Raw genomic sequence first — 12,092 nt, forward strand, 5'->3', positions numbered from 1 at the left:
TACATCTGATACCACACATTGACGTTAAGCATGCCCAATCAATGACAATATCCTGTACACTTTCATAATGACCCCTCATCTACTCTTTTTTATCATCTTGTAAGAAAGCTATACCAGGAACAATAAAAGACTGTTTGCAGATTTTATTGCCTAGTAAGTCAGTGACTCAGTGACCAAAAAAAAATGGTCATGAGTTAAGATAAACAGAGTTCACCCTCCCTCCTGTGAATTCTGAGGCTTAGACTCTGTACCTTGGCCTCACTGCAACGCGGGAGGATGGCAGGACCAGTCTCTTGGCAAACGAAGGTGACCTCCAGCGGGATGAAAGGTCCTATGTGCTGTGTCCCCATCCCCTTTGATGCTGCTCCTTTTAAACATGACATCAGTCTTCTGTTTTGTGCCCTGCCTCAAGGCATGTGGGGTCTCTTTCAATTTATGGTTAAAAATTTACCTTAGTTGTAGCATGTGGGATCTGTTAATGGTTCCCTGATGAGGGGATTGATTGAACCTAGGCCTCCTGTGTTGGGAGCATGGAGTCGTAGCCACTGGATCACCAGGGAAGTCCCTAGAAAGCCCCTGTTTTTGGTAAAGACACTCTGATCCTTAAAGTCATCCCAAGACTGATGACTTACAGCCAGGCATATACAGGACATAAAAACTCAACTCAGCCGGTCCTCAGGGAAGTGGCTTGAAGCCCTCCATCCTAGAGGGCCCACGAGGAAGTTACTTGTTTGACACTCAGATGTCTGTGTGTACTTAACTGACATTTAAAAAAAATGGCCGACTCACTAATATTTCTGTACGCAGATGTCATTGGAGCCACATCCTCAAGCACAGGCTCCACAGCTCCTATCCTTCACTGTCCACGTGTGGCATAGCCGACACAGCAGCGGCTGGCCAGTCCTTCCATGTGCACCCCAAGGACACGGTCAAGGACGCTGGCTCACAAGGATGGTACCACATCCTTTCTACCAAGATCCACGAGAGGAACTCTCCTCAGGTCTGAGCTACAGCATCACCCCATGCAGCATTTTTTTGACCTGCCGGTCTTCAAAAATAATGTACTTAGTGACTTGCTTTTAAACTGTAAGAGTAATACACTGAGTTGGAAAAAGTTCATGGTCTAAAGGGCACCAGGGGACACTGGCGGCACTGAGATGGTCTATTGTGGGCACGTGTGATGGGCTCATGGGCGTTCATTTTACTGTTGTGCTTTGGAGGCTGCACGTGCAGCACAAACGTTGTCTTAGATGCAGTGAATATCATCATCTCTTCCGTTATAAATAAATCATGTAACTGCTTTCTGCACTGGCTGCTGGAAAGCCGGCACCAATTTCAGGCCACGCTCCCCACGTGCATTTTTTATACCAGCCTTAGCCTGGCTTACTTTTATTTTTCTCACCCTCATTTCCTTTTAACCATAATTTCTCTTTTCCCTCCAGTATCACTGAGATATAACTGACATCTTTCATTGTGTGAGTTCAAGGTGTACAGTGTGATAACTTGATAAATGTGTGTACTGTGACGTGATTACCACAATATACAGCTGTCACCTCACCTTTTTTTCTAGTAAGAACATTTACGATCTATTCCTTTAGAAACCGTCAAGTTCACAATACAGTATTGTTAACTATAGTCATCATGCTGTCAATTACATCCCCAGAACATACTCACCTTAAAATTGGATGTCTGTACCCCTTGACCAATATCTCTCCATTTCCCCTACCCACTGGCAAGCACCAATCTACTTTCAGTGTCTATGAATTCTAACCAAAATTTCTTTATCTTTGTTTTCTATTTTTTCATTTCTCATATGTGTGTTTTCTCATAATAAGAAGTTGCTTCAAACCTATTTGAGAATGAGGTAGATTATTTTAAAACTAAAAAAGGCCTCTTTATGAAGACCCTTGTGTTCATGTGCAAACACTTCAGGAAAAACTGGGGCTCTAACCCTCGGCAGGAGGGGCTCTGACTTGAAGGGGGACTCTGACCCTCGAGGGGGGGCTCTAACCCTCAAGTAGGGGGTCTGACCCTCATGGGGAGGGGCTGTGACCCTTGGGGGGAGGGACTCTGACCCTCGGACGGGGCTCTGACCCTCAGGCAGGGCTCTGATCCTGGTGGGGGGGGAGCTCTAAATCTAGGGGGGGAAGTCTAACCCTCAGGTGAGGGGACTCTGACCCTTGCGGCTGGGGGCCCTGATCCTGGGGGGGCTCTGACCCTTGGGTGATGGGGCTTTGATCCTCAGGGAGGGGCTCTGACCCTCGAGTGTGCCTCGGGATAACCCAGTGTTCCCTCCTAGCTGCCTAGCTCCACACATTCGGCCTCTGGACCAAGCGCCAGGCTGGTGTCTCCCGGGACAGGGGTCCATAAATTGAAAACTCCTTCGGGAGACGCTGGTGTACTTTGTCTGTCCCTGGTTGAGGACCTAACCAACTCCCCAAGCCTCCAGACAAGCTCTCCGAGGAAGGACACATCACCTATGGAGTATTTTGGCCTGTAAGGCAAACCTGAATCTAACCCCAAGGAAACATCAACCACAAAAGGAGAAATGTTCTATTTTTAAAGGAGGGGAAGGACTATCTTCTTCTAAAATATCAATGTCATGAAAGTCAAAGAAAGACTGAGAGGACCTTCAAGACGAAAGGAGGCTAAAGAGACGGGACAAGTCAACTGTAATACCTGACCCCACACTGTATGCTGGGGGTGGGGAGATGCTGTAAAGGGTGTTAATAGCTCAGCTCACAAAACTGGAAAATGAACAGTAAGTTAATGAGGCAAAATACTGCATCACTATTAAATGTACTGAAATTGATTATCATAGTTATATAAGAGAACATTCCTATTAATGAATGCACAGTGCACTGAAGTATTTAGGAGAAAAGGACATAATATATGTAATTTATCCTCAGATGGTTCAGAAAACATATTGTGTGTGTCTGTGTGTGGAGAAGAAGTGAACAAAAGAATTAAATATCAGCAGTTGGTGAATATGGGTAAAGGGTATACAAGTGTCCTTTGGGCTATTTTTGCAACTTTATAAAGTTGAAAGAGAGAAAAAGAAAGGCCCTGCCTGAGACCTGGCAGTTATCTGTAAAAGAGGATAAAGTTGCCTTGGTTTCCTCCTGACCTGCTGCTGTTACCGGCCCTGGTGCCCACAGAGCAGCCCCACCTGGAAGAGACCAGCCTGTCTCCCCGGCAGGAGGCTGCCTTATAGCTGCTCATTCTCCAAAAACAGCTTTCTTTTCCTTCTGGGAAGGTACAGACTTCCAAAGCCTGCTGGAATGCAGACTCCCGAATGTGTTCTTTCCTCCTGCTCTCTCATTTTTTAAAGTTATGGCATGGTGAAATCTACGGCAACCCACTCCAGAACCCTTAGCTGGAGAATCCTATGGACAGAGGAGCCTGGCGGGCTACAGTCCATGGGGTCGCAAAAGAGTCAGACACCGCAGAGCAACTAACACACGTGGTGAAATCTGTGGGCCTCACCGTGCCGGGCCTCGTGAAGTCCACACTGTGCGCCAGGCTCTGCCGCATCTGGTTGCTGAAGAGGCGGACGCAGACGCTCTGGAGGTACTCGGGCGTGATCTGCAGAGGACACAGGAGGGATGGCTGGTGAGTGTTGCCCTGGCCGGTGTGGGCACTGACGCGCCACGGCCGCTCCACTGGCGCGGAGGTGAGATTTTGCTTTAACATCGGAGTGCTAGCGAGTTGAACCTGATGAGAAAACTAACACTGTCCAGGTGTGACCACGGGACAGCATACTTTAAGTCATGTAATTGCACTTAACATACTCCCACTGTCCTGCAAAATAAACTTTCTTTTTTGGCCACACTGCCTGGCTCGTGGGATCTTAGTTCCCCGACCAGGGATTTTTGAACCTGGGCCCTCCACAGTGAAAGCGCCTAACCACTGGACAGCCAGGGAATTCCCATAAAATAAACTTGATTTTAAACCAATTTTTTGTTAATTCAAGCAGTGAAGTCATGGTAGGGCAGGGGGAGGGGGGAGCGGTAAGAATGGATGGAAAGTCATGATAGAAAGAATGCCGGGCCTAAAAATCTGAAGATCTGGGCTCAAGCAGTGGACTCAAGAAAACCAACGGGTCTGCCTCCTGCTTTCCGGACCTGTGGGAAGAGATGAAGGAGGCCTATGGCTCTGTGTCCCGGGGACGAGGGGAGAGCCCAGCACATGATAGATGCTCAGTAAACGGTAACTGAATGAGTAACAGAGGCTTGTTATGAACCACCCAGCGCTCGATGACAGGAGCTGGGTTACTTCTGCATCAAAGCAGTTACACGGTGGCCTCTTTCTGCAGCACCTCTCATGCCTCTCTCATCAGCCATCATGATTCAGGACTATCCAGCATCTAAGGTGGTAATCTCTGAAATGTTTTCTTCTCATGTTTTTGGTTTTTTTTTTTTAATATATATAAAAATGAGAACACCCTGGTGATTCAGTGGTTAGGACTCTCCTCTCATTGCCGAGGGCCCGGGTTCCATCCCTGGTCAGGGAATTAAGATACCGCAAGCTGTGTGGTCAAAAAAAAAAAAAAAAAAAAAGAGGTAAGAGCGCCCCAACCTGTCCCCAGTCCACCCTGCCCCCACAAGTCAATCCCTAGAGGTTGTTGCTGTTTAGTTGCTAAGTTGTGTCTGACTTCTTTTGCATCCCCATGGACTGTAACCTGCCAGGTTCCTCTGTCCATGGGATTTTCCAGGCAAGTATACTGGAGTGGATTGCCTTTCTCTTCTCCGGGGGATATTCCTGACCCAGGGATCGAACCTACATCTCCTGAATTGTGGGTGGATTCTTTATCACTGAGCCACCAGACAGTTTTACCTCCTTCCAGACTTTTTCTATGCCTGACTGTTGGAGGGACTTTTCTTTTCCCAGTCTCCTGACTCTGTGTGGTGAACTCCCACATGCTAATGTAACAGGCGTCCTTTCCCAATGCTCACTCACTCATGCCTACAAGAGGACAACTACTCAACTGACTGGTGGGTTGGAAGGAGCAGAAACACTGGGCTAAGACCCCTTCTCTCCCTGTGGCTCTCCTGTCTGCCTCCTGGAAATCTCCGATCTGTTTCAGCCACAAGAAAGACTGTTCCTTGTGCAGAATTTCTTGGATCATCTGGGCTCCACCTCAAGGCTGCACCTCCTACATTATCCTCAGCCCATCTCCTTTGAATGCCTACAGGATCAAAATTAAAACATTCCTTGTTCATCCTGTGCATCTCACCTTTCCTTTTATACCAGTTCCTCCCCTACAACCTAGAAACGTGTCCAGGTATATTTCATATTTCAAAAATACCTTCCCCTTTCTCCTCCCGAGATCCTCATCTATCAACCACCCTCTCGATGTTCCTCCTTCACAGCCATGGTCCTTAAAAGAACAGCCAACATCTGCTGCCTCGCCTTCCCTTTACCTGTCCACACACCCCAGTTGAGCCCCCATCTGCATCACCCCCATGGAAACTCCCATGGTAAAGGCCACCACCAATGACTTTCTAAATGGCAGACACACTGGACACTTTTCAGTTCTGGACTTCTAGAGTTTTCTGTGATTTCTGAGACTTTGGAGCAACACTTTGCTCCTGAAATCGCTTCCTCTCCTTTGATACCAGAACTGTTTCTTTAACACGGAAATCTGATTCTGTCACCTTCTTGCTTAAAACAAGTGAAAAGAGGACAGGACATGTATACAATAGTTGACTAAAAGACAAAATATCAATGGCCAAAAGACATATGAAAATATATTTGGCCTCACACATAATTAAAGAAATGTAAGTTGAAATATTCAGAATACCAAGTTTTACTTATCCAACCAGCAAAAATTTCAAAGTATAATCATGCCTAGTGTTGGCAAATGTGTGAAGAAATAGATATTCTGATATGCTACTGGGGGTGGAAGGTACCGGGTAGACATTGTTGAAATCTTTGGAGAAATAATTTGGCAACATCTATCAAAACTTTAATGCCCATAACTTCTGACCTAGTAATCCCATTCAGGTGTTTATCTTCCCTACGTTCAAAAGTATACTGTATATATAAGGATATATACAGTATGTACAGGATTTTCCTGGTGGCTCAGAGGGTAAAGCGTCTGCCTGCAATGCGGGAGACCCAGGTTTGATCCCTGGGTTGGGAAGATCCCCTGGAGAAGGAAATGACAACCCACTCCAGTACTCTTGCCTGGAAAATCCCATGGACAGGTGAGCCTGGTAGGCTACAGTCCATGGGGTCGCAAAGAGTTGGACACGACTGAGTGACTTCACAGTATGTACAACATTTTGTGTTATAGCAAACAAAAAAATCTAAATGTTCATCATCAGAGATCTGACGAATTATGGCTGACCCTTACAGTGGAATAATGTACAAGCATTAAAAAGAATGAAGCAGTGTGTGGTCATGTGGAAAGATTTCCAAGATATGCTGAAAGTGAAATAGCAAGTTTGAGAAGGATAGTGGGTTACATAACCCCAAGTAGTATGTGTATATGCACACGCACGCACAGAAGGGTTCTGAAGTAATACACAAGTGTTAATCTTGCAAGAAAATGAGACTAAGGAACTGTATGTGTAAGGGGCCTTTTGCTCCTAACTATATACTCCTCTGAGGTGTTTCAATTTTTTACTATGAGTATGTATTTATTTTACATTAAAAACAAGCTAGTTCAGATTCCAGTGCTGCCCCCTGCCCCAACCCCATGTCTCCCTGTCTTGATACTGGAGGCCCTTCCAACCCCCTGCCTAGTGGTGTGTGGGCCTCTGCTTGCACACTCCAGCATTAAGAGCTCAGGTCCCACCTGTGGTCAGCGGGCCACACCCGGCATCACATCAACCCTGGCTGTGGCAGCCACACCGCGACGATGGCAGTTATTGTTTAATAGGAGAGACGGCAAAAGGAAAACACACGTTTTCTTTTATTTCTGTACTATTTGAATTCTTTACATACATGCCTTCTTTTCTTCATTTTTTTGTTAACAGTGATTACATAAGCCATCTTTGTTTTGTTTCTGGTACTTCTCTGTACTAAAGAAAAGTCGGCATGTATTGTTTTCAGAACTAAAAAGCCTCAACAATTTTCAAGATATACATTTCAAAAGTTCCTCAGTAACTGCAGGCTGAAGCACATGTTCCTAAGCACAGTCTATAAATCTCTCCGTGACTGCCCCCAATACACCTCCCCTGCCTCGTCTTCCAACATATGCCACTCCCCACCCTCTAGCTTCGGCCATTCCAGCCATACCATGCAACTTTCAGCAGTTCTGTGAATGTTTGTGTGCTGTGTTTTCATCCGGGCAAAGACATTTCAGTATAGGGTATTAAAACATATTTAAAAGAATCCACCTGCAATGCTGGAGACCTGGGTTCAATCCCTGGGTTGGGAAGATCCCCTGGAGAAGGGAAAGGCTATCCACTCCAGTATTCTGGCCTGGAGAATTCCATGGACTGTACAGTCCATGGGGACGCAAAGAGTTGGACATGACTGAGCAACTTTCACTTTCACTTTCACAATCTTTTATAGTAAAAAGCAATCCACACCTGTTGCTCTGGCCTAGAGTTCTGGGGTAATCCCAGGGAACTGCACAATTGATTCAAGTGTTTACTAAAATGCCCCCTTACGAAAGTAAAAACCTGGAAACAATCCTAACAATAGAGACCGAACACACTAAGTAACATGACGGAAAACAGCCACGAGAGGTGAGGCATCGTAGGAGGATATTTAATGACTTCAAGAATGCGTGATTCGGTATTCAGGAGAAAAGCAGACTAGAAGACTGTGTGAACTGAGCCCATTTCTGTAAAACGCGTGTATCTAAGTTTTGAAAAAAAAAAGTCTGGAATGTTAACAAGTGTTATTACTAAGTGAGATAATGGCAGGTAATTTTAATCTTATTTTTGCCTAGTTCTCTATTTTCAAAAATTTCTAGAATACATTTTATTTCATAATCACATTTTTAAGGTGTTAAAGCAAGTTTAATACATAAAACTATATTGGTGATAAAACTGTATAAAGCTTAAAACACACACATACACACACACACACACATGAGTACAAGTAAAACTGGGGAAATCAGGGTAAAGCAATAGATTGTATCAGTGCCAATATCCTGGCTGAGATACTGTACTATTGTTTTGCAAACTATTACAACTGGTGGAAACTGGGAAGAGGGTACAAGGACTGTCTGCACTATGCCTTAAAATTACATGTGAACACACAATTACTTCCAGTAAAAGAAATTCTACTTCCAGAATGTGATTTTATTATGCTTTCTACCTTTTTATTGACTAAGACACTAGAGTCACTCCCATTAAAGTCAGAGATAAGACAAACATGCCCATCAGCTCATTCAACAGCCTCCCAGAGAGTCTTAGCTAATAAGCTAAGGGGGGGCAAAAAAAAAGAAAGTTAGGATATACAAGGAAAAAAAAATAGCATTATTTGAAAGCGATATGACTGCCAATCTAGAATACAGGAGAATCGATCAAAAGAATCTCTCAGATTATGGAGTTCAGAAAGGTTACCGGATACAAAATCAGTATATAAAAACCCATAGGTCTCCTATATACCAAAAGAGTAACTCCCCCTGTTTTTATGCCACAACATAATTTTTTTTCTGCTGCCCATTATTTGCTAACATTAAGAACAGGCTAGAGAAATAAAGACGCAGTAGGTAATATGTCAGGAAAAATGGATGAAATACTGCAGCGGCGTGATAAACGGCTGCTCCTCGGCTTGTAAAGAAGAGGGCAGATGTCACTGGCTGGGGGTGGCAAGGAATCATCTGTGCCCACAACTCATCTTTATCTCAAGACACGTGGACAATGGGGGACCTCCTTACCATCTTGCCACTGACCGTGGCCTCCAGAGAATCCACCAGCTCTGCCGTGACTCCGATGAGGTTGTGGTAGTCGGCCTGAATCCTGTTGTACCGTTTCAGGTACGTCATGGTCCTCCGCTCAGCTTCTACCAGCTGCTGGTGGAGCTGCTGCAACATGTCTAGGAAGCAATTTACATGTACATTGAAACAAAACAAAAAAGCGATGGTTAAAAAGAAAAAGTCTACAAGGGGCTTCCCTGGTGGCTCAGTGGCAAAGAATCCATCTGTCAATGCAGGAGACTCGGGTTCCATCCCTGATCCGAGATCCCATGTGCCATGGAGCAACTCGGCCCATGGGCCACAACTACTGAGCATGCATGCTGCAACTACTGAAGCCTGCATGCTCTAGGGCCTGTGCTCCTCAACAAGAGAAGCTACTACATTGCAACTAGAGAGTAGCCCCTGCTTGCTCTAACTAGAGAAAAACCTGTGCAGCAAGGCGGACTCAGCACAGCCATAAATAAATAATTTTTTAAAGAAACAAAAAACAAAGTTTAAAAAGATTTTTTAAAAAAACTACGAAATAAAAAATAATTATATTCTTCTCAAGTGAATACCACGCCCCCTGTAAGAATATTTTACTATAACAATGAACTTAGCAGTTATGTATTTAACACTTCTATTTACGCCACATTTACTTACAAAGTGCTTTGTAATCACCGATCTTTTAATTTCTTCTTTTTGGCTGCACTGCATGGCAGGTGTGATCTTTGTGTTCCCTGACCAGACATCAAACATGCGCCCCTTGCATTGGAAGCACAGGGTCTTAACCACTGGACGCCAGGGAAGTCCTTGATTTTTTTTAATGTTTTACCCTGATAGTTGAACTGCTCATCACTGACTTTCCTAACAAAATCTATTTCCTTGGCTGAATCCCATACAACTTCTTTCAGTTCCTCTCTGTACATATACGAGAAATGAAGTCAATGTTTCCTTCTATCATCAGTTCACAAAATGGCTGAACCAAAACTGAGTCTTTTTCTCTGTTTGTGCCCTGTGAGTCTGTATGAGGGATAAGTTCTTCCTTTTAAGTAAAAGTTAGGGCTGCGTAAAAGTTTTAAGTAAAAGTTAGGTAAGATGCCAGGTGTTCACTGCCAGTTTAAGAAAGCATAAGCCACCCCACTGGGCCTTACAGCAGTAGCCTTGAAAGGTTCTAGGGTTCTCTTCCTGGAACCCCACCACCACCCTGCCCCCATCCCTCACAGCAGCACAAGATGGCCAAGCCACCCTGGGCACAGCTGGAATCTTCATTGGTGTCAGCCCTCCTTGCCTCTGCCCTACTTTCTCCCTTGCCTGGAAGGTCACACTTTTGATGGAAGGACCTGTTGCTGCCCCCACATCCATGCATACAAAGAGACATTATAAAGACCAAATGCAGGCATTATTTTATAATGACTTTAAGGAATATAACCTATAAAAATATTGAATCACTATGTTGTATATATACCTGAAACTAATATAATACTGTAAATCAACTATGCTGTGCTATGCTTAGGTGCTCAGTCGTGTCAGACTCTCTGCAACTCCATGCACTGCCTCACACCAGGCTTCCCTGTCCTTCACTATCTCCCAGATTTTGCTCAAACTCATGTCCACTGGGTCGATGATGCCATCCAACCATCTCATCCTCTGATGCCCCCTTCTCCTCTAGAGAGAAGGTGTCTTTTCCAATGCGTCAGTTCTTTGCATCAGGTGGCCAAGTATTGGAGCTTCAGCTTCAGCACCAGTCCTTCCAATGAATGTTCAGGGTTGATTTCCTTCAGGATGGACTGGTTTGATCTCCTCATAGTCCAGGGGACTCTCAAGAGTCTTCTCCAGCACCTCAGTTTGAAAGCATCACTTCTTTGGCACTCAGCCTTCTTTATGGTCCAACTTCCACATCCATATATGACTACTGGAAAAACCAAAGCTTTGCCTTTATGGACCTTTGTTGGCTAAGTGATGTCTCTGCTTTTTAATACATCTAGGTATGTCATAGCTATCTTTCCAAGGAGCAAGCATCTTTTAGTTTTGTGGCTGCAGTCACCTGGTGGGCCATACATGGCAGCTATTATTATTATTTCCTTTCATGGAAAAGGGTCAAAGATTTTCTAAATGTATTTCTATATAAGTAGATCACTTGAAAAAATGGCAGAAAGGTTATGTCCTAAAGCAGTGGTATGTAAACTCTGAAATATATCAGAATCATCCAAAAATAAAAATGATCAAGCTTCAACTTCAGAGACTGATTTTGTGGATACTGGGTATTGTTAACAAATTCCTACATTGTTAACAAACTCCTCAAATGGCTCTGACACATAACTGCATGTTTGAGAAACACTGCCCTAAATTATCTATTCCTCTTAATTCGTATTCTAAACAGCTACCATGATAACCCACATTCCCACTGTATTTAAAAAACTTTCATGTTTCACAATTGTTGATGTACAGAAGTAAAACACTTTAACTATTAAAACCCCAAATATCATGTAATGAATTATTATTATTATTTAATACCCATCAAATTTCAGTATTGAAAGATAACTTTAAAAAGTCATCTGAAACAAATTTACATCCAGTATTTGAACCTCTGGAGAATATCCCTGGGAATCATTTTTCATTCTCCTAATACAATATTGACAGTCACTACCTTCTTCCCCCACTAAGTATTATTTAAGCTTTTTCATACATCCAAAAATCAAAATTACATAGATAAGAACTTTCAAGGATGAAAATTTTAGATTATTCACAGTCCCATTTTATGGTAATAAATATTAGAGAGAATCTATGAGATTTTTCCCAACATGTACCAAGTGGCAGATGAATGAAATACCAAAACCCATTAGCTGGGTCAAATGACTTCTCAAACCAGGAATGTTAATGTCACCCAAGTAGTCCCTCTTGAAAGGGGACTGCACCAAAAACCTCCCCTCAGAAACTCATTGTCGATTAACTAAATGCAAGGGACTATTTGTGGAGCTTTTACCTTGAGAACAAAGAAATGGAATTTATGACAATTTCAAAGTATGGTAACCTGAGAGAAAAGAGCCCTAACTACCAGCAGCCTACAGAAAAGAGTTGCTGTTTAGTCACTCAGTCGTGTCTGACTCTTTGCGACCCTATGGACCCTATGGACCTATGGACTGCAGCCCACCAGGCTCCTCTGTCCTTGGGACTCTCCAGGCAAGAATACTGGAGTGGGTTGCCATGCCCTTCTCCAGGGGATCTTCCT

The 12,092-nt window shown here is 43.9% G+C and overlaps 1 protein-coding gene across 2 annotated transcripts in view; it reads right to left on the minus strand.

The window, feature by feature from the left end:
* ARMC9 (armadillo repeat containing 9) overlaps positions 1 to 12,092 on the minus strand; it is a 171,376-nt gene that overhangs the window by 134,120 nt on the left and 25,164 nt on the right. For both annotated transcript variants that reach the window (XM_043909702.1, XM_043909703.1), the window contains exons 8-9: positions 8,843 to 9,000; positions 3,487 to 3,585 (exon numbers count right to left, since the gene is read on the minus strand). In XM_043909702.1, the coding sequence (XP_043765637.1) occupies positions 3,487 to 3,585; positions 8,843 to 9,000 (257 nt within the window). The remainder of the gene's footprint in view (positions 1 to 3,486; positions 3,586 to 8,842; positions 9,001 to 12,092) is intronic.

Source organism: Cervus elaphus, chromosome 8 (assembly GCF_910594005.1).
Source record: "Cervus elaphus chromosome 8, mCerEla1.1, whole genome shotgun sequence".
Lineage (NCBI taxonomy): Eukaryota > Metazoa > Chordata > Mammalia > Artiodactyla > Cervidae > Cervus > Cervus elaphus.